The 23,943-nt window shown below is 41.2% G+C and overlaps 1 protein-coding gene across 3 annotated transcripts in view; it reads left to right on the top strand.

The window, feature by feature from the left end:
• Window positions 1-13,452: 13,452 nt before the first annotated feature.
• Window positions 13,453-23,943, top strand: part of FGG (fibrinogen gamma chain) — a 48,482-nt gene continuing 37,991 nt past the window's right edge. For 2 of the 3 annotated variants that reach the window (XM_029612662.1, XM_029612491.1), the window contains exons 1-6: window positions 13,469-13,601; window positions 13,742-13,789; window positions 13,919-14,099; window positions 14,308-14,401; window positions 17,867-17,997; window positions 22,803-22,936. In XM_029612662.1, the coding sequence (XP_029468522.1) occupies window positions 13,530-13,601; window positions 13,742-13,789; window positions 13,919-14,099; window positions 14,308-14,401; window positions 17,867-17,997; window positions 22,803-22,936 (660 nt within the window). In that variant the 5' untranslated portion in view covers window positions 13,469-13,529. Of the gene's footprint in view, window positions 13,602-13,741; window positions 13,790-13,918; window positions 14,100-14,307; window positions 14,402-17,866; window positions 17,998-22,802; window positions 22,937-23,943 lie in introns of all 3 variants that reach the window. The other variant, XM_029612578.1, reaches the window with a different exon arrangement.

The raw sequence follows: 23,943 nt of genomic DNA, 5'->3' as shown, positions 1-23,943 counted from the left end.
TAATAATAGAGCGCAAAGATGAGTTTTGTGTCAAAAAGAAAATAATAATACCTGGTCCCCACAAGATACTGACTTATGCGATGCTGGTCTGTAGTCATTCGCTTAGCCGTGAGACATCTATCGGCGGCGAATGACAAAGAAAGAATGCTGACCTTTAAGGAAGTTGAAAGCCCACCAATTTAGAGGATGTGTCCTTAAATGGGTATATACGTCACTCTGGGCACCATCTTGAAGAGACCACTTGTCTAAAAAAGGAAATTGACGTCAACGGGCGCCATATTGGATCTTTCTCCGTCCGGGGAACCCAGGACTGTCCATAAATGGGCATACACGTCATACCCAACGCCATCTTGGAAGGGAAACAAAATCAATTAATGCAAGTTTTAATGAAAGGAGAGTACGTTGGCATGCAGATGTGTCACTAGGAAACTTAAATGAGGGTATACCACTCAATTTTTTCATTTAAACCTAGTGGTTCCACAGATCGAAGACGATTAATCCATTGTTGTTCCCTTAGATTCAAGGCGGAGAGCCTGTCTCCACCCCTCCATGAGGATATTACTTGTTCTATGATAAGCCACTGGAGTTGTTCAAACTTGTGTTGGAGGGTGACACAATGTTGTACAATGGGGGCTTTAAGGTCCAGATTCTTAATGCGACTCCGATGTTCGGTGAGTCGGGTCCTGATTTTACGTTTGGTTCTGCCTACGTATATTTTTTGACACGGGCAAAAAAGTCCATAAATTACAAAATCGGAATTGCAGTGAACAGAATGTCTGCGTGTAATGCGCACATGGGTGTTAGGGTCTTGCCATTCAATACCTGTAATGGCTTGAATGCAAAAACTGCAGTTCCCGCACTGTGTCTGTCCAGGGGGTCCAGATATCTGGTCGAGATCTTGGGTGGCGCGAACCACCTGTTGTCTAATATTAATGCCCCTGCTGTATGCGAACATGGGAGATGTGGCAAAATCTGATGAGGGCTTAAAACATGCCAGTTCCGTTGGATGGATTGTCTAATCTGTTGAGTAAGATTAGTATGTTCCAAGACACAAATTAAGGGAGAGGTCTGTTTCTTGCTCTTATACTGTAAGAGGGATTCACGGGGGGAAAACTTGGCCCTTTTGAAAGCCCTCTTAATGGTGCCTATCGGGTATCCTCTCTCTCGGAATCTTTCACTCAGGGTGATGCTTTGTTGCAAAAAATCTTGCGGGTCAGAACAAATCCTGCGAATGCAGAAAAACTGACCCACAGGGAGTCAGTCCTTCCTTGAACCTGCGTGGGTGGTGACTTTCGAATTTTAAAAAACTGTTTCTGTCAGTGGGTTTCCTGAAAAGGGATACCACCTGAACTTTTAGAGATGAGAATGTCCAAAAACGATAATTGTTGTTTGTCAAATGTCATGGAGAATTTTAAATGGGGATTTGAGGAATTTAACCATGTATGAAACTCAGAGAGTTGTTTTTCCGAACCATGCCAGATGAAAAATATGTCGTCTATGTATCTAGACCACTGGGTAACAAACTTAAAAAAGGGGGAGGGATATATTACTGTTTCCTCAAATTTTGAAACGTATAACTTAACGATGTCGGGGGCAACTGGGTACCCCATCGCTACTCCGTGAATCTGGAGAAAATATTCCCGCTGGTAAGAAAAGTAGTTGTTAAAAAGGACAAGTTCCAATAACGACACAAGGAATTCAGTGGGAATGCGTTGGGGACGTGTCCGATTACTTATGACGTCTTTGCCCAGCATAAGTGCTTCCTCTTGTGGTACGTTAGTATAAAGAGATACCACGTCCAAACTAACTAATAAGGCTTCATCGGAAACGAAAGGTATGTCCTTGAGTTGTCGTAATATATGAGATGTATCTTGTATGTATGATTTTGAGATACAAACAGCGGGTTGAAGAAAGTGATCCAGAAATTTGGCTAAGGGCTCCAAGAGGGAACCATTAGCGGAGACAATGGGACGGCAGGGGGGGTTTGTCAGGGTCTTATGTACCTTGGGTACCCCATAGATCACCGGTGTTCTTGGAAATTCTACTTGTAGAAATTTTAATTCCTTTGAGGTGAGAAATCCAATCTGAGAAGCTATTTGCAATAATCCTTGAATTTGGCTTCGAAGGCCTGCAGTAGGATCCGTAGCCAGTTTGCGGTAAAATTTACGATCTTCAAGTTGTCTGTGAATTTCTTGTTGATATGTGATGTGATCCATGATGACCACCGCGCCACCCTTATCGGCAGGTTTTATGATGATGTCCTTATTTTGTGCAAGGCTCTTCAATGCTTGTTTCTCCCCCATGGATAAATTATAGAAAGTGCGTCGTTGATGTGTTTCAATATGAGTGACGTCCTGTAATACCAAAGTTTGGAAGGCTTTGATCTGTGGATCAACAGGTCCTGGAGGGAGCCAGTGAGACTTGGGACGCATAATGGAAATATCATGAGTGACATCAACCATGGAAAAGTGTAGTTTAATCATAAGGGCTCGGGGAAACCTATGTAAGGCAATCCTACATGTAAAAGAATTGTGTGTATTAGTGGGGACGAAGGATAATCCCCTATTAAGCACTGATTCTTCATCCGATGTTAGGGGATGACGTGATAAATTGATCACTGACGATTGGACTGTGACCGGGTGAACGGCTTGTGCCATGTGGTGTCTTCGTCTCGGGATTGTTGAAATGTGGCTTTCTTGCCTCGAGTTCGTCCAGGTTTGGGTGGAAACTTGCGCTTGTCTAAAAAAGACTTATTGCGGGTTTCTGACGGAGGGTCAGATTCATTTGAGGACCCATCTGAGTCCGCAAAAGCCACTTTTTTGGGTTGAGATGTGCCTTCTTTATATTTGTTTAACCAGACATATACATTGTCTTCATTATAATCGTTCTTATCACGATTGAATTTGGAAATTTTCCTGCGCTTGATATCTGTTCTGAGCTTTTCAGTGGATAGATGGAGTTCCTCAAGAGATGTCTGTGCAATTTCTTCGGGAGTATTTTGTTTATATTCTCCCTCAATGATGGTAATCTCCGCTTTAATCTCATCCATGACTATTTTAGTGTACTCGATTATTAATAACATTAGGTCCAGGGAACACTTGTTTAAGATGGCCACCCATTTGGCGAGAAATTCTGGTCGTTCAGTAAACATCAAGGGTTCTTTGTTCATCCTTAAACCCCTGGGAATATATTGTTGTTTAACATATTCGATGAGTGTAACGCCGTGTAGTTCTGCATGGACATTTCTCATCTTTGCGCTCTATTATTACAGACTTCAAATTGTTTTATTTTTAGAGCTGCATTTGGACGCCATCGGCGCCGCCGTACAATCAATTACTTCTGCAATAGTAAGTGTTCCTCTGCACTTTCGCGCCAATACTTAAATTTCAGTGGGATCATTTTGCACATATTCTTTTGTACTTATTCCTTTTCAGTAAGTAATCTACCTCCGGAATACGACAGAGCCGGTCTCAGTGGCACCCGACTCCCTGAAGAAGGAGGTCTGCTCCGAAACACTCAGTGTCGGGATTATGTCGGTGTTCACCACTTTCACATCATCTCAAGGCTAGTCAACGGACATTACTCTACAAGATAAGTACATTATCGGATTTAAGCTTTAACATTCAAGCGATCCGCATCTCAAGTACTTCATAGACTTAAAGTGCATACCGGGCAGCTTCATGGTGAAGCGCCCTCCATACACAGCCCATAGAGACCAATGATTAGAACAACTTAATGCTATTACAAGCTCATAATTGCTTAGCCTCTTGGCATTCAAATATGAGGTCTCTTTGAGCTTTGTTTCCCACCCAAACTACAGTCATGCCCCACCCCTTTTTGAAAAGTTTTGAGATGCGCGCACTGCAGGAAGTACATGTGTATCTGGGTGGCTTTTAAAATCCGCTTGGTGCACATGAGCCCGACTTATTCGCCCATCTCCTAATTAAAGCACACGTGGCTTTTAAAATGCACCTTTTAGTAAGGTGTTAGATGTTATTATTCATAAAGATCAATGAGTAATTACTACTTACCCGATAATTTCCTTTTCTTTAGGTCAGATGAATCCAGCACAAGTGGGTTATACACATCTATCAGCAGATGGAGACGGAGCAAACTGATGTTACAGTATATATACCACGGTCACGGCGATCTGCACACCCTGTGCTACCTGAGTTAGCAGCACTGTGTTTTGCTGCATCAGTTGCTCTTGCAGCACCTGCTGTTAGTCAATTAGCATTTGCATGGCGTTCTGCAAATGTTGCTGTGCTGTACTAAGGACCTGGATCACTTGTTCCATCTGCCCTGCTTCCTGGGCAATAGTGACATCAGCTTGCTAGAATTCTCCTCAAAAGCAACTGTGGACAAACCAGCAAAACTTGAATAAACAGATAACCATTTCAGTACTCAGCCAACAGGCAACACTGTATTAACACTAGTCTAGGGACTGGACGAACACTTACCAGTAATCCCTGTAACACGTGGCCATGGAGAAGGATCATAATACAAGCCAAGGGAGGAAAGCTGGATTCATCTGACTGTCCTAAAGAAAAGGAAATTATCAGGTAAGTAGTAATTTCTCATTTCTTAGCGTCCAGTCAGATGAATCCAGAATAAGTGGGATGTACCCAAGCTACTCCCGAATAGGGCAGGAGGCTGCCCGCAGTCCAGTCAAAACCGCATGTGCAAAGGCTGCGTCCTCCTGGGCTTGCACATCCAGATGATAATACCTGGAAAAAGTATGTAAGGAGGACCGCGTCGCAGCTCGGGAGACAACAGTTTCACTTACGCCCTTGACACTGCTTGAGCTCTAATGGAATGAACCCTGACCTGAGTAGGTAATAGCTTCAACTGCCTGCTTAAGGATAGTTTCAATCCTCCTATCGTGTACATCCCTCAAGGCCTCTCCTCCCTCCATAGGTATAGACCTCCGCCTAGAGTCTGCACATACAAGAGTATTCACCTTTGGAAAATGTAAATGCTCTCTCACCACCGGATACAGAGGGTACAATCCTTCCAAAACCCGACTTCCTTTGAAATTAGCCTCTAGGATGTCCCACTCAAGATCAATCAAATCTTGAATGGCCTCCATCACAGGGAAAAAACAAGAGGTTTTATGCAGAGAAACCAAAATGGAATTTTTCTTTGGCTCAGACATGGAATCTGCCCCAGGTTCTCCCAGCATTTTCAAAATCTGGGAAATCAGGGCCGGCAGTTCATCTGTATGGAAGAACGATAGTATAGTCCTATATGGTTCTAATCCTGGAGGAATTTCACCATCCTCAAGAGTCAGGATCGTCATCATCATCAGTGCCATCCGGATTTCTATCGGGTCATCCCATTGCCACTCTAGGAGTACTCCAGCACTTAACAATAGGTCCAGGCAAGGTGTGAACTTGCGACTCTGCCCTGGGCAGGCTGAGGACTGCACCTAAAAAAAGGATTGCAATCCCTGGAAAAGTTCTACCCATGATAATGTAGAAGTATCCAGACCACATTGGTATCCTATCACCAGCTAACAGCTGGTCTAGACCACATTGGTATCCTATCACCAATGGATCCTGATGAATGACAACTGGAGGTTCCAATGCTATATTAAACAATAATGGGGATAGTGAGCATCCCTGTCTGGTACCCCATGCAAATAAAATATATCTGAAAATAATCCATTTACGAATAGCCTAGCCCACGGGGAGGTATACAAGAGTTGCACCATGCCTCTGAATGTAGAACCAAAGGCAGCTAACAGATAACAGCTGTCCATACCAGCTGAAAAACCATTTACCAGATCAAGGCACTCATCTGAGGGACCACCAAAATCACCTCAGGAATTCTCAACTGGCGGAGGGATCCTTTGCTATCTTCACAGGAGAGTGGGGCAAATTTATTTTCCTTATTTCTCCTTTTTTAAATTGAAGCAATCCCCAGTAGGGAGATTCACATCCACCATCTGCTGGAGACAGAGAATACTGGCAGGCTGATGTCACTGCAGTGGTATATATACTGTGACATCAGTTTGCTCTGTCTCCATCTGCTGGTAGAGATGCATAACCCACTTGTTCTGGATTCATCTGGCTGGATGCTAAGAAATGTGGTTTTATGAAAAATAGGATGGTTTTAGATAATTCCAGAATGTTTTTTCACATCTTATCATCTCTGGCTGATCCTATAATAGCCATATCAGGATCCTATAATAGCCATATCATTAGATGCTGAAAAGACATTTGATAAGGTTGAGTGGGACTATTTATTTTCTGTCTTAGATTGGTTTGCCTTTGGTTCTACATTCAGAGGCATGGTGCAACTCTTGTATACCTCCCTGTGGGCTAGGCTATTCGTAAATGGATTATTTTCAGATATATTTTATTTGCATGGGGTACTAGACAGGGATGCCCACTATCCCCATTATTGTTTAATATAGCATTGGAACCTCTAGTTGTCATTCATCAGGATCCATTGGTGATAGGAATGTGCAGAGAGGGGATAGAATGTAAATTATTGATTTATGTGGATGATATTATGGCATATCTTGAGATAAGATCTCTTCCTTGATTGTTGTCAATTTTCAGAGATATCAGGTCATAAGGTAAATTAGTCCAAATTGGAGGCATTACCTCTGTTGAAGGTCACAGTCCCCAGGGATATAGATTATGCTATTAATGGGCAGGGGAGGGACTTAAATATTTGGGAGTATGGTTCTGTCATAATATTCAAGATACTCTGTCGTAGTGGTGAGTTTTTATTCTCTTTAGTATGCAAACTTATTTCTGGGTGGTCTCCCCTTTATTTAACATGGTGTGGCCATTTAGAAGCATTGAAGATGGTAATAGTGCCCAAGGTGAATTATGTGCTGAGTATGCTCCCATTGCCATTGGAGAAAGGTATATATAAGAAATTGGAAACACTTTTGGTGTTCTTTCTCTGGAAAAACAAGTCCCTAGAATTGCCCTTCATAAGGTGAAACTATCCAAAGAACATTGGAGCGTTAACTTCCTGGATTTTAAATTGTATCATGCTGCATTTTTTTTTAAGACAGGGCAGTCTTTAGCTTTTGGATGCCACAGATGAATAAGATCTTAGATGGTTGACCTTAGAAAAAGCCCTGGTAGCATCTCTTTCTTTATCCTTGCTTTATGGATTGTCCATACTAAAAACGGTGGGTTCCCCAGTACTGACTGCTACAACATGGGGCATTTCATCTTTTTGAACAAATAATGGGAATTTCCTGGAAGAACTCTAGTAAAATGCCTCTCTGGCAGATACATAGAATGGCCTCTCAGTGGAGGTGGTGAAAGCAAAAACAGTAACAGTTTACTATATTGTAACAGGAAGTAAATTGAGTGGACTAGGTCCTTATCTACAACCATATTGTCAGTATTTCCCAATCTTTTTAAGCTCAAAGCACACTTATATTAACACAAATGTTGTATGGTACATTCCAGGGCTCATGAGGGCTCATGCTGCAGCTAGGAAAAAGAAGCATGCATGATTACATGGGTTCTCAGAAAGGAACTTCAATATGTTTACGAGCCACTATTGGTGACTCTTGTTACTGTGAGATGCCGAGTGCAGAGTCCAGATACTGGTATGAATTTGAACATCAGGCAATGATGACTTTTCCATGGCATGTCTGATCAGCTCTGAATGCACACTGGTTGGGAAATAGTATAATTGTTTAATGGTTGTAGTCTTAATAGTATAGTGTTAAAGTTACCAAACCAATATGTTGTATTTAAAAATACCTGGGAGTAAAATTCATTGTACTTTAGCTTCCAAGTTGTTGTCCACAATACTTCTTTTTTTGAAGAATGGAAAAGAGATTGTAATCACCTGACTTAGGTCACACAACATGGAGTGTCATGATAGTGTTGTCAGTGTAATAAATAAATATTACTGAAATTCTAGCTTTCGCCAACAGGGGTAACTAGGAAACACTACATGCAATGCTATTCATTAAGGGGTAGATTGTAAAAGAAGCACGTGGGCATACATGTGAGCGCACATGTATGCTTGATTTTATAACATGCATGCGCAGGTGCGCGCATGTTTTAAAATCGGGGATCGGCGCGCGCAAGAGGTGCACAATTATGCACCCTGCACACGCCAATGCCTGCGACCTTCACCCGTTCCCTTACTCTATCCTTCCCACCCCTTCCCCTAACCTTCCCACCTCCTAGCCCTATTCTAACCCCCCGAGGGCAGGCGCAAGTTGTGCACGCCGGCACCATCGGCAAGCGATCCTCTCACACAGCGGCAAATGGCCACTGTGCTGGAGGCCTCTGGCCCCGCCCTCTCCCTTTTTGAAGCCCCTGGACGTAGACGCATCCTGGGGCTTTACACGCATCGCCGGACCTTTATAAAATAGGCCTGGCACGCGTAGGGCTTTGAAAATCTAATTCTAATTTGAAATCACAAATGAGAGTGAACTGGCCACATGGAAGCTGGAATTAGAGTAGGAAGGCATAGTTTTCTGCATGGGTGGCTCCTCTGCCTTTATTTGAAAACAAATTACCACCACTCCTTTCTTGCTTTCTGCAATCCGACCTCTACCCGAGGGCACTTCCTGGAATTCTCATCACAAATCCTCACCTGCCATGCTATTTGCGACACTTCTCAGCTAAGCAAATAAATTAGCAATTCCAAGGTTTATAACGGATTCAGATCACTGAAGCTGCAAGTAAGGCAAAAAAATAATTTCTGAATTGGAACCTTTTAAAAATAATACAATTTGGAATTTATATCCCACAAACTTTTAAAGTGTTACTCCCCTTAGTAGCTGGAGTTTACCTTTAAATTAAATTACTGGATTTGTCAAAATGAACATTAAATTTCCAGAACAATTCAGTATGGCTTGGAGTAGTAGCCTAGTGCATAGAGCTGCATGCTAAGAACCATGGAAGCCAGTGTTCAAATTCTACTGATGCTTTTTGTGACCTTGGGTAAGTCACTTTACTGTCCACTGCCTCTGGTACAAACTTAGGGCCTCATTTATTAAGCATTTGGCCCACAGACAGAGAATGGGAGAAAATCCTTAACAAATCAGGTCCTTAGATTCTAATCTCTCTGGGGACAGGAAAATACTTACATAACCTTAATGTAACTCACCTTGAGCTAGTACCACTGAAAACATGTGAACTAAATAATTTATTTATTTTATTTATTTATTTAACATTTCTTTTATACCGATATCCGTTCGCACATCGTATCGGTTCACAGTGAACAAAAAACCATTGGGCAGTGCCCGTACATATAACAGATAACATAATATAATATGATGAACTAGGCAACATATAAATAATTTTTGGGAGGAGCCCTTACATATAACAGGCATCAATGGGTAGATGCTATGGAATATAACTATAACTATATACATGATAGTGCAAAGTACAAAATCAGCAGACATAAAGGCGTTCATACCAAGATATCAGTATAACATTCATAGGGGGGTTTTATGTAATAGGGGGTGAGATGGAGTAGGCTTGCTGAAAGAGCCAGGTTTTAAGTTTCTTTTTGAAAGTGGGGGTATAGGTCTCTATGCGAATATCATGGGGCAGTGAGTTCCATATGGTGGGGCCGGCAAGAGAAAAGGCTCTGTTAATAGTGAAGGAGAGTTTAAAAGATTTAATAGATTGGGCATGGAGTGTTCCTTGGAGGGCTGGACGTGTAGGTCTCTTGGAGGTACGAGGTAAGAGGGGGGGTTAAGCCAGTTGAGGTTGGAATTTACTAGACTCTTATGTATGATCGAGAGTGTTTTATAAAGAATTCGTGACTGTATAGGGAGCCAGTGTAGTTCAATAAGTGTGGGGGTGATGTGATCTCTTTTCTTTGTGTTTGACAATATCCGAGCGGCGGCATTTTGTAAGAGTTGAAGTGGCTTAGTGTGTGTTGCAGGAATGCCAAGTAAGAGCGCATTACAATAGTCAATCTTCGATAAAATAATAGCTTGGAGGACTGTACGGAAATCATTGAAGTGTAGTAGGGGTCTGAGTTTCTTTATTGTTTGGAGTTTAAAATAGCAGTCTTTTATGATGGATTTGATGAATGGTTTAAATGAGAGGTGATTATCAATAATAACTCCTAAGTTGCGAGTGTGCGATGGGAAGTTGGTAGCTGAGTAAGCAGGAAGGATGTCTGGGATCGGTTGCCTATTAGATATGATTAATAGCTCAGTCTTGTTGGAATTAAGAGCTAGGTGCATGTCCTTTAGGAGTTGGTTGATGGAGGAAAGACAGGATTCCCAGCTGTGTAAAGCAGTTTGGATGGTGTCAGAGAAAGGGAAGATGATTTGCACATCGTCAGCATGAATAAAATGCTTGATGTGCAGGTTAGTGAGAAGCGTGGTAAGGGGAAACATGTATATATTAAATAGCATGGATGAGAGTGAGGAACCTTGGGGTCCACCTTGGGGAAGACTGATGGGATCAGATTCATTGTTGTCCATTGTGACAGTGAAAGTGCGATTTTGGAGATAAGATTGAATCCAATCAATGGCCTTGCCAGTGATCCCAATATTTCTGAGTATGTTGAGTAGGACATCGTGATTGACTGTGTCAAACGCAGCCGAGATGTCAAGTAATGCGATAAGGTAGGAGGATCCGGAGTCGGTTCCTTTGATAAGGGTATCATGTAGGGAGAGGAGCAATGTTTCAGTACTTAAATGCTTCCTGAAACCATATTGGGTAGGAGGGAGGATGTTGTTCTGTTCAAGGTGATCGGATAGGTGTGAGTTCACCAGCTTCTCAAGAACTTTAGCTAGGAGGGGTAGGTTGGACACCAGTCTGTAATTAGAAAGAGTGGTGGGGTCAAGGTTGGATTTTTTGAGTAGCGGTTTAACTATAGCTTGTTTCAGAAAATTCGGGACAAAGCGTGGTAAGAAAACAGTACAAATACACAGATCAGTGGGGCATACATGTAGCCTTTATTTCCATCAACTATTGTTGAGATTTTAGACACAGTCTTCTCTGTATTTATTTATTTATTTAAAAGAATTTTTAATACATACTCATAGCAAAGCGTTTGAGGCAAGGTACAAAGATAAAACATACATAATTAAACCCAATTAGTAACATTAAATATGTAAATTATATCAATATGTAACAAATACACCTGCATATTTTGTAGGTAGGCCTTACTACTACTACTACTACTAGTAGTAGTAAAATTTCTATAGAGCTACATGATATATGCAGAGCTGTACAAACACACAAAAGACAGTCCCTGCACAATAGAACTACAATCTAATAATGGAGTGCTTCGTTCCTGGTACATCATTCAAGCCTATATTTATTTATGTAATTAAAGCCTCACTGAATTAATTTTTCCTCCTCACATTTTACCTGAAATCTTGCACATAAATGTCTCGGGTTATAACTGAGTTTGCAACTAAGTGCAGTTTATAGGAAAGCAAAGTTCATAGGAAAGCAAAGCAAGAGCAATGCTTTTAATTCAGTAAATTACATACTACATCACTGTATATGCAAAATAAACTTTAGCAGTTGTTTGTAAGTATTGCATGTTTCAAAGGAAAGATCGAATTGAGTGCAATCGTGCTCCGCGTTATTTTTATTCTTGTAGTGGTACAATAATATATATGCATTTTCTTTTTTTTTCTAGGGTGAATTTTGTCCCACAACATGCGGCATTGCAGATTTCTTCCACACATACCAGTCAGACGCAGATAGGGATTTGACTGTTCTTGAAAATCTGTTAAACCAGATCACCAATTATACTAATGGAGCTCATACCTTGATTCGAGAGATCAAAGTCACACATCCACAAATGACCGCGCCACAAAGTGAGCACTGCAGAACACAGAATAATTCTCCCAAAACCTAGTCTTTTTCTTTATTCCTTATCTTTCCTTTCTTTCATTAATTTCACTTTTATTTCCACTTTTTCATTCCTCTCTGCTTCCATTTTCCTGTAAAAAATGAACTTGCCTAAGTAGTATATACAGGAGTATTTTTTTTTTAATATTGTTATGTTGGTCTTATTTTACAGACTTGGCAGATCCTTACAAAGTGCAAATAAAAGATGTCTACAATCCTTTTAAGAAAATCAGCACTCCCCTGGAATAAACAGTATATTAGGCGCACATATGTGGTACTTCCTGTCTTAGTGGCTGAAAGAATATCATTTTTTTAAATTTCACTCATCTCACATTACTGTGTCATTTAGGAAGCTATTATATGAGGTTTGTTTGGCATTCAAAGTAAAAATTTCTCTTTACACAATGAATATGTAGCAAAATAGAGGAAAAAAGTTCTGCCCACAAAACGATTATGCTGCTATTTTTTGCAGTACTGCATCTTAATCAGACCCGTTATTATTTTTAAAGTCGTTTCAGTGATCAAAGATAGTAAAATGTGCTATTGAATATATAAAGAGCCAGGAAATAAACAAATACCGATGTTGGACTATGCATGGGAGCAATATGATTTGTATTTAAAAAAAAGAGCATATTCTTAAACTGCACAGAAATATTGTACTAAGATAAAATCCATTTTAACAAAATATTTTTTTTTTAACGAGCCGTACAGTCGAATATGAAAGAAACAATATTTCGACTTGGAAAACCTGGTATGAAAGAACTAAACATTTTAGCCGACAAAAAAAATTCAAAATTATAAAGGAAAACGATTTTTGGTCATCTTTTCACACTGAATAAGCATAAGTGAACAGAAAACTTGGAACAGTTAGAAAAATAATTCGCAGATGAGGCCTCGGAAATACGGCGGAAGGTATAAGCGCTTGCATTAAAAAAAAAAAAAAAAAAAAAGCCCTTCTTTCCTTCTTAATACCGAAAACTTGGGTGATAAACTAGGGCGCCGGAGCCCCAACATTCCCGCTTTACAGAAACACAACGCGCGCCTGAAGTTCGGACTTCTGTTATTTGAACGACGGAACCTAAATCAAATTTATTTCAAAGAGTGTAAAAGCATGAAAAAACACATTTATTACATTAATACGTGGAAGGAAAGTAGCCTTTATACTTGGTTTAAAACAACATTGAGATTTAGGGAAAGTCTTTAATTGGCGGGGGGGGGGAGCTCCCTGCCGGAAGACTTGCCGGCGAGGTCGTCAGGCTGACGGTGAGCTGCGGAGGATGCAGGGCGCTGCTGGGAGCCCGTGAAAGGCGCGAGCCTGCTGCCTCTTCAATTGCCCTCTGCAGCTCGCGCTCACCGGGCCGACAGGCGTGGAGCTCGGGGCGCGCGCCACAAGTAGGAGCAGCGACCTTATCGTGCCCCACACATTGGCTCGGACTACTGAGCAGGGCAAACAACGCTCTGTCTGCCCCAGGTACAGCCAATTGCGATGGGGGGGGTTTCATCCCGTCCCTCCCCCGATGTTCTTGCGACGGAGGTGGCCCCGCCCCTAACACCCACTCGCGAGCGCTGGCCCGGGAAGAACGGTTCGCGTCCCGCGCGCTGGGGGTCGCCTGCGTCACTGCACCGCATAAAGCCGCGGGGAGCCAGCTGCGGCGGCGCAGTTGTTATCCGTCAACTTAGGGAACAGGTGCAAAGGGGGTCGCAATGTCGCAGACACACAGCCGGGCGCTGCTCGCCTTCCAGTCCTTACTTCTGCTAGTTTCAGCGTGCTGGGCGGTAGGTGAACAAAACCTGCTGTCGTTATCCTTGTATCCTATTATTAAAACAACAACCCCCCCCCCCCCCCCCCAAACCTATAGCAACATAGGAAACCTCTGCAGACTCTGACTTTTTTTTTTTCTTTCTCCCTTTCTCAGCAGTATATTCCAAATAAAGATAACTGTTGCATCTTTGATGAACGATTTGTAAGTAAACTTGTTTGTAAATATTGCATGTTTCAAAGGAAAGATCGAGTTGAGTGCAATCGTGCTCCGCGTTATTTTTATTCTTGTAGTGGTACAATAATATATATGCATTTTCTTTTTTTTTTCTAGGGTGAATTTTGTCCCACAACATGCGGCATTGCAGATTTCTTCCACACATACCAGTCAGACGCAGACAGGGATTTGACTGTTCTTGAAAATCTGTTAAACCAGATCACCAATTATACTAATGGAGCTCATACCTTGATTCGAGAGATCAAAGTCACACATCCACAAATGACCGCGCCACAAAGTGAGCACTGCAGAACACAGAATAATTCTCCCAAAACCTAGTCTTTCTTTATTCCTTATCTTTCCTTTCTTTCATTAATTTCACTTTTATTTCCACTTTTTCATTCCTCTCTGCTTCCATTTTCCTGTAAAAAATGAACTTGCCTAAGTAGTATATACAGGAGTATTTTTTTTTTTTTAAATATTGTTATGTTGGTCTTATTTTACAGACTTGGCAGATCCTTACATCCAAAAATCTAGAATCATGATTGATGACATTAAAAGATATGAGAACACCCTTATTGAGCAGGAAACCAACATACAGTAGGTAACTTTTTGTTTGCTTGCTTTTTCACTGTAACACCATGCATAGGTTAATTTCACCCTACCTAGCACTGTCTTGAAATATCCATGTGTCCATTGTCTGGCAATGGTTTTGTCCTAAAATATACTTTATTTTTTATTGGTTTTATGCCTTGGGTTTTTTTTTTTCAATAAAAGGTGCTTACCTTTTATTCTGACATCACCTCCTTTAAAAAAAAAAATCTCTTGTGTGGTGGAGTGGTCAAGCTTTTTCTTGCTATCCACAAGTATCACTGTAATGCCTATGTGCCTTGATTTCATTACGTTAGGGAATGACTGGAATGGAAGGGGGTTTCCAAAACTTTCATGGGCAGATATATGAAGTGTGACTCAAACTGATAAAAGTGGAACCAAGTGACTTGTTTCAGCTACCTGCTTATCCTTTTTTTCCTCCTAGTGTTGCTTTAGGTACATCTGTTTTTAGCACATACTACTGTCAGGATGATTTTAATATCCATACTTTATTTCTATGAAAGTATTATTTATTTATTTAAATTCTTTTTTTTACTATACCGATACTCAAGACAAAGGTCTTATCGTACCGGTTTACAATAGAACAGGGGGAAACCAACTAACAATTTAAGTAGAAGGTAAAGTTACATTAAACAGGGAGCTAAATTGATTAGTTTTAATGGAATCTAAACTGACTATCCCAAGAAGAATATTTAAAAGTATGGTTTTGCTTATTAAACTTTGAACAGCTAATGATCCCCTGGAGCCCTTTCTTTGTGATAATCTTTCACTTGTTGTAACTTGGACTGGTTTTAGATAGCGAGATCCATGGTACAAACTCAGGAAGGGGCCTCAGATCCCTCCAAAATCTAATATCCCTTCTTCTGGGCCCAAAGGCGACTCAAGGCAACCTGCTGTCTGAGGCAAGGGCGTGCGCACCCCCTACACCCCTACGGAGCGGCAGTAGCCACAGAGGCATTCACGGAGCGGGATGCCAGTGGCCAGTAGTTGGTGTTCCACCTTCACGGAGCGGAAGGATGGAGGGCTGCCATCTCCAAAAAATAAAAACAGGGGTGGGTAAGAGTATGGGGCAAGGGGGTGGCCTGCTTGTTACAGCGGTTGCTACCCCCAATTGAGCTGGATGTCACTTGGATACAGATTCAAAGCTGCTCTCTAAATTGGGTGGAGGGGAATTAGGGCTGGAGGGTACTGGAAGCCAATAGTAACAGGTGGGAGAGAGAAAAAGGGAAAAAAAAATGGATAAAGTGCGTAGCTTGCTGGGCAGACTGGATGGGCCATTTGGTCTTCTTCTGCCGTCATTTCTATGTTTCTATGTACACACAAAAACACACACACACACCTCCCCAGGAACAGCACAGGTCAAATCACCGAGCAGGCCAAGGCAAAGTGGAGGGTTCCCACTTGAAGTCTGGCCCTTTTTTTGTTGATTGGAAATGTTAGAAAGGTCAGGGATGCAGAGGTCAGGGTACCCAAAGAAGTGACAAGAGTTTCACTGATGAAATTTCATAGGAAGCTGACAACTCCTGCTACACTCCTGGGAAACCCTACCATCTGCCCCCAGGAATGTGGGAGATGGGGTGAGGGAGATGGGGTGAATAGTGGGTGTCAGTGTGAAGTGTACTCTCTCTCTCAGACCAGTGCAAGATTATTAGGTGCCCATGCCAATTCCTCCTCCCACCCACACCGGCCCTTCCTATACACAATTAAATATTATGTATTTATTTTACAGTTTCATATTAACCTTTCCTAGAAAGGGAGATTTTACATGAAAAAGAACATACAAAATACAGTCTTCTGAGATAAAAAGATCACAACATGTATATTATATTTATATGCACTGTTGTGGTACCAACCAGAAAACCCTGGAAAAAAGCAACACACACACTTGGGTTACATATGGTATTAGGTCTGTTGTAAAGCATGTTGGGTGTAAGCTTGGCCCTCAGAAAGCCATGAGTAAACCGATTTACAATTACCATATAGTCTCAGTTTCAAAGCCAGAACTGATTTTTTTGGGTGGGTACAACATTAAACTCTGAGCCCTAATAGTTGTACTGTTATTGATAAATAATGCTGTTTAGTGCACCCTACAATGGGTTTCTAAATAGTGAAATTTTAAAAAGAGTTTACCTCAAATATTTCAAACACTTACCGGCATTTAAAATTCCTTATTAATCTGATTTAATATAATTGTAGTTATGAGATCCTCATAACTACAATAAAATAGCAATAATCACATTAATCATAAGAATGGGTGCAGAGCAGAACTGGGACAGTTCACATTACAACCCAACATGAAAAAGGCATATATTCAAATTTTGGTGTTACCTCAGCAAAAAAAAAAACCCCCCAAAAAAACCAAAGAAATCTTCCACTATTAAATATTTTATGAAGTATCACAAACCCTTGCAAAAAAAAAAAGAAAGTCACCTAGAACCTTGCCATATCATACAATCACAGCACTGATTCAGGACTCAAAAAACCCAGCAATATTATGAAAAAACAGCAATGCAAATACTACAGCATTAACACATCACCTACTGGGTAACCAGAACAAGTCAAACTGCTACAAATCCCTACAGAGAAACTACCCCCTAGCAGAAATCCTGCATCTCAGTCACACAAAATAGAACACAGACTGATCCTTACCTAATACAGAAAAAGGGACTACAAATTAGAAATAGAAACATGCAGACAAAAACAAAATAGCCTAAGAAACCAGTGGAACCCTATAGAAAGAGCAAAATACAAAAGTGTAAGAAATGCACAATCCAAAAGATGGCAGATTCCAATCACTAAAAACTCACTCTTTTTTTTAACCTTTATTATCTGATCTTTATATTTTATTAATTGGTTGGTCCAGGTCTCTTTTTTTTTTTCCACTTTCCTAAGCCTTTTATGTGACTGATTTGTTCACCTAAGGTAAACATCTATTGGTTGCAGTCCTAGGTATGAGGTTGGGGCCACATAGGGATTAGCAGGGGTCATGTAGGAACTTATGCAGGAGATATCTAATTCCAGTTTGAGTCGGGGAGGGGGGGGGGTGTTAGATTTTTAAAGGGTGGCCACTCGCCCTTATGCAGTCACCAAGAAACCCCTTAAGTTCAGCACCTGTGTAACTGGTTTGAATCCTGTTCAGCAGTAGGTGCTGCAGCCATCTACGGACCTTATTCTCCATGTGCCACAGGTCTCAGGTGATCCCCTGAAATGCATAAGGGACTTTAGGAAATAGAGAACTGGTTGATCTACAGTAGACTGAATAGTAAATCATTTCTATTTAAATAACTTGAACAATCTTAAGCATCTGCTTAACTCAGTATGTTAAAATGTGATGCAGCTCCAGCAAAAAAAAAAAAAAAAAAAAAAAGTGTAAATGGTTCTCCGGATTTAAAGAGAGAGGAAAAAAAAAGACAAAAACTTGAACTTACACCAAATGTGGTTCCTCCACTGTAGATATCTTCAAGAAGTGCTGCAATTGAACAACAACGCTATCCTAAAACTGAAGCAGAAGACGGCTCTGCTTGAGTCACACTGCCAAGAGCCATGTAAAGAGACTGTACAGATACAGGAGCAGACAGGGAAAGGTAACAGGAAGGGCTTATTGCTCAACATGCTATACTGTGCAGCAGTTAAGAGAGCCGGTTTTGTAATATCAAGTATCCGTGTATCTAAAACTGTTACTTGGCTCTTTCTGCAATTGCCAGATATGATGCTAGGAATAATTTTATGCACCTGTTACAGAAGCATGTTCAATGGCGTGATCAACAGGTACCATATCATAAGGGGCAGATCAAACCAATTAGTCCTCATGGCACCTAGGGACTTGAATTTTTTTTCTCTCTTATGTAAATTGCAATCTTCAGTCCCTAGGTGGAATTAGGGTAAAATCGGGACTGGCTCAGTGTGTCATTTATGACCGGGAACTTGTCTGCAATTGTAGTAGACATTCGCTGGAGAAGTTACAGCATGGATCATTTTCCAGGTTTGGTGACTCAAAAAATATAACCAGGAGCTAATGGAGAAACAGGGAGAAGAACTTCATTTGTCCTCGGTTCTGGTGTTTGGAGATCTGCCAGTTGAAATCATGGGAAGAAGCCTGTGGAGAAAATCAGCTCTAAGAAGGCCATGGCTTCTTGGGAGTCTTGCACCTCCTGGGCCCTTCCAGTGGTTTGCAAAGAAACCACCAGTCAGACTTGAACTTTTGCAAAGTTTTTTTTTAAAAACTCTTTCCAAGCGACTGGACGGCAAGGGAGTTAGAATCATTTTTGTAGTGGAGGAAAAATGGGTCAAAACCATTGTTATCTCCAATATCCTTAGTTCCAACACCTATTACTTGAAGGCCCAACTTTATTCCCAACTTTTCTTTCAGTGACTGGAAACAGCAACGCACCCTACTGGGTTAACTATTCTAGGGGCCGATATAAGGCATGCTGATGTTAATGCAGGTTTTTACCTCGGTTTTAGCACACATTTTTCGATGGTAAGTGGAGGAGTAGCCTGGTGGTTAGAGCAGTGGACTTTGAACCCAGGGTATAAATCCCACTATCGGTCTTTGTGACCTTGGGCAAGTCACTTTACCCTCCATTGCCTCAGGTACAAACTTACCCCTAGATTCATCAAAATGCTGTAGTATTACATGGATAACGCCTGCGGTAGGAAAAAGGGATATGATTATGGTTAATAAGAGAGAGAGAGAGAGACTCTTTTTATAAGGTCTTCACAGTATTCAACTATTTGTATCTCTACAGGATCATACTGATCGCGTGCGTTAACACCATAATGCATTTTGATGAATGATCCTATCCAGACTGTAAACCTTCTGGGGATAAGGAAATGCCTACAGTACCTGAATGTAATCCACTTTGAAGTGCCAAAAGGTGGAATATAAATAATATCTTGCAGGGGTTTTAAGGCAGAAAGAATGCATGTTAAAAAGAGGAATAAAAAACTCAGCACTAACATGCAAATTCCATGTTAAAGAAGGCATTAGGTAATGTTAGCTCCTGAGTTTGAGGTGGATTAAACTCATAATTCTAGTGGCTATGTTGTTCTACTGCTGTGCCCATGCAGTAGTGTCTAGCTGTTTCTTCCACACTGGACACAGCAATAGAATAACTTTGACAGCCAGAAATGTGAGTATAAACTCCTGGGCCCAAAGTGGAGTACTTTCCAGCATAAGCTCTGTGGGGTGGGCGCCTACAGCTGAACAATATGCTGCACTGTAGCTCATGGCTTTGGTATACTGTTTAGCTGTAGGTGCCTAGCTCAGAAAGCTTATGATTTGATTTTAGTTGCCATACCTTGCTGACATGACACTGCATGAGAGATTGGTGCTGTGCGGCTCAACTTTCAGGCACATTCTCACAACCAAGGCTATTTTGGCAAGTAAAATCAAAGTGTAAGCTGTCTGGGATGGGTACTTACAGCTAAACAGTACATCACAGTTGGGATTCACAGAACCAAAACGCGTAATGTGCACCTGAAGGTGCCCACCCAGGAGAGCTTACACTGGAAATGTCATTATTTTATTTATTTATTTAAAACAGTTTTATATACCATTAACTAGACAAAGTCCATCTTCACGGTTCACATTAAAACATTTAAAAACCAAAGGAGGAAAGGATACAATCAATATGAATAGGCAATCAAAAACAAAAAAAAAACCGTTTCCCATATAAAATTATAAAAGTCCCCAGCTAAATTCCTTCCTTGGTCCAAGGTAGAGTAAACTTACATTTCTTGTGGCTAATGTTGTTCTCTTGCTGTACTCAGTATGGTAAAAACAGCTAGACATTACCACATGGGCACAGCAATAGAATTACATGGCCACCAAAAATGAGAGTTAACTTTTACTCCATCTCAGACCCGGGAGTTAGATTTCGAGTGTTGTGCCAACCGAGGAAACTTCAGTCGCCCCCCAGCCATACACACACTCCCTGACACCCGATACTTGCCCTCTTTCACATACCTCTCAAGATTATATAACACACCCCAGTTACACTACTAATCCCCACACTCTCATGCAATCATGGGGGTGGGGATAGTGCTACCAAGTGGACAGTAAAGAGGTGGGGAGAATGGTACTGTTCATGAGAGGATGTGTGTGTGTGTGTTTCTCACATGCGTTGCCATTGTGCAACAGAGCTAGCGCATGCTGATCAGCTGAATTTGGCAAGGCATGGCAAATGTAATCGAAGCATAAACTCTCTGGGGCAGGCAGCTGTAGCTGTGGCACTGTGGCACAATGGCCTTGAATGCAAAGCATGCCAAGTGAACTTCAAAGGGTAAGCTCTCTCAGGTAGATACCTACAGCCAAAAAACAGTTTCACTCTTTTGCGCCATTGTTGGGATGGCACAGCGCCAAAGTGAGTGCTGTTTGGTAGCAGGGTAAGAGAGCTTACCCTTTCATTTCACTAGGCATGCTTTACCCAAACGGCCTTACATGCGATGCACAGCACCAGTTGCGCATGCTAGGCCGTTTTGGTCCTAATTTCAAGCACCTACCTCCCTTTTCTTTTAAAGCAGTTTTCTGCATTAGTGCAGATTTTCAGGTTAACTCGTGTTTTTAGTGGGGTTTTATTTCATTTAGTGCACTTTTTTTTTTTACTCCTGACTGATTTACATCCCATTAGCACTAGTACTACTACTACTACCCATTAGCTTGCTGCATCCTGCGGTACTGCGGGTTTCTATAATTTAAGTAAAGTAAAACCCAAACTAAGTAGATTTTATCACTGTTGGGCAGCTAACATCCACACACATGTAGTTAGCTGAGATTACTTGTATCCAAGCCAGTAAAACAATCCAAATTCACGAGGGACAGAATTATATTATACACCTTTTTTTCATTCCAAAAATGGATTTTTATGGTGGCATGTTATAGGCCCTACATTGCGCCAGCTTCCCTGGTTTGATAGTTGGACTACTTTCAGCACAAATGTAAGAAGAGTTAATGTATTCTGTCTTGACCTTTTCCCACTCTTCTGCAGAGTGACTCCCAAACCTTCAGGCCGATGCAACATCGGCTCGCGTTAAATGGGCGCTCATGATTAAGCGCCCGCTCCCTTGATGCACGCCAATCCACTTCTCCGGGGTACCTGATTTTAATATTTAAATCAGATGCCACGGTAAAAAGGAGGCGCTGGGGAAATTGCCTACCCCTAGCGCCTGTTTGGCAGTGGGTGCTCTGGAGAGGTGGCTAATAGCCAGTTAGGAAAATAGATGCTCATTAATTAAGCATTCCCTTTTCCTAACCTGACCACTGGCACCCTTTTTTTTTTCATTTTTTTTTGGGATGGCATTTCTAATTTTTTAGTTCCTCTGACTTAATATCGCCACGATATAAAGTTGGAGGAAGTACAGAAAAACAGCATTTTCTGCTTTACTGTACACTTTTTGTGGCTCCTCCAAAATTAACGCCTGAGCAAGGAAGGGGTTAATTTTGGCAAGTAAAAATGTGTGCATCAGGCACACACTTTTTTTTTTTTTGGCTTTGCATTGGGGGAATATATAATAGCCTCATCAACATGCATTTACATGAGACGAGCACCATTACCTACGTGCGCTATTGGACATGCATTTTGAATGCACTAACCTCTGTTTTGCAATGGGGGTTATGGACACACATCCAATCGCTCATTGAGCCATGCACTGTGGCCAGCGCACAGTATTGCATCAGCCTGCTTGTGCTGCAGAAGGAACAGAAATGTAAATAAAACCTTTTGGCAGATAGTTATGCTTAGCTCAGGGTAAAAAAGGTTTAAACTTTACATGGTGTGGAAAGTCTACATACATTTGTACAAGCAGGTAATCTGTGCTGAAGAAGATACCCCTAATTTAAATGGTGTGCAAGTTTGTCATGGTTGTAATGACTTTAGTTAATAATTTGCACAGAAGTATTCTTTTATTTCCTGTTTACAGCCAACAAGCTTTTATGTGGTACAATTTGACCCCCTCTTATGTTTAAATATGTTTGACTATAATAACGTAATATACCAAATAATTAACCCCCTTTTATTCAAATAATATAATCCACATTTAGACTAAGCTAAAAACTTTGGGTAATTTCCTTTTTGGTTAAACAAAAGTATCATAACCATGGAAAGAAATGCTTTTTCTTCAGGATCAATACAACTATTAGAAGTCTACACTAGACCTTTTGTCTCCCAAATGTATTCTTATACAACAGTCAGGTCCCTGCTAAAACAATCTCCTTTTCTGACCAATTCCAATCAACTTCTTTTCTTGTATAGTGTGAATCTTACAAGCTACAAAGTGCATCTGCTGCAAGAAATTACAGTAGATGTATGCTAACTGTAAATCAGTTGTAGAGTGACATTTTACAAAACAAGATGTTGCTTTGTTAAAATTAAATTTTGTATATTTGCAGATTGTCAAGAAATTGCAAACAAGGGTGCCAGAAAAAGTGGTCTTTACTTCATCAAACCTCTGAAAGCAAAGCAGCAATTTTTGGTCTTTTGTGAAATAGACTCCGCAGGCAATGGATGGACAGTTTTACAGAGAGTAAGCTATTTTTAGACACACTGTTGGGAAGCATTTTCTTCCAGAAAAGGCTGTCAATGTATGCAACAGTCTTCCAAATGGAGGTGGTGGGCCAAAAGCAATAACTGAATTCAAGAAAACCTGTGAGAAGTAGCAGTGGAGCAGCAAGGGTAAAGCTGGAGATCAAGGGTCTGTGAATATGCAGTCCCACAATAGGAAGGAAAAGTAAGGATACAAGGTGGCCTTTTACAGTCATTGTTCAGCAACCATATTCTGTTTCTTTGTATCCTCTAAATCAGGGGTGGGCAATTCCGGTCCTCGAGGGCTGCAAACCGGTCGGGTTTTCAGGATATCCCTAATGAATATGCATGAAAAAGATTTACATACGACTGAGGCAGAGTGCATGCAAATCTCTCTTGTGCATATTCATTAGGGATATCCTGAAAACCCGACCGGTTTGCGGCCCTCGAGGACCGGAATTGCCCATCCCTGCTCTAAATTATAGATATGTTTGCAGACATTCAGAGGGCTTTTGAATTAATAGTCTGCATAGCTAAAGCAGTAGCCTGGATTCCAGTCTTCTGATTCCCGGGATGATTGGGGCTTGGAGTACTGTGACAGAGCACTTGTGGCCACTATGGGCAAAGAGAGCCAAGCACCGCCCTTACAGATGCCTCGTTTCCCAATCCAGTTCTGGAGACACACCTAACCAGTCTGGTTTTCTGGATAGCCACAATGAATATTCATGAGATACCTTTGTATGCATCAGAGGTGCAGTTTATGCAAAGCTATCTCATCCATATTCATTACAGATATCCTGAAAACCAGACCAGGTAGGTGGGCCTCCAGTACAGGATTGGGATCCACTGGCCAGAAAGCATTATGGGATGCAGTTCCAGCAGCAGCTGCATCTTTATTTTATTTGATTTATATTCCGCCTTTCAGACACTTTAAAGTGGATTACATTGATGTCTTTGTCACAAGAAGTTGTGATACAACTTAACTTATATAGGAGGGGTGAGGTTAAC

This window comes from Rhinatrema bivittatum, chromosome 1 (assembly GCF_901001135.1).
Source record: "Rhinatrema bivittatum chromosome 1, aRhiBiv1.1, whole genome shotgun sequence".
NCBI classification, from domain to species: Eukaryota; Metazoa; Chordata; class Amphibia; order Gymnophiona; family Rhinatrematidae; genus Rhinatrema; species Rhinatrema bivittatum.
Note: the sequence above shows the minus strand (reverse complement) of the source record. Positions and strands in the feature narration are given on the sequence as shown.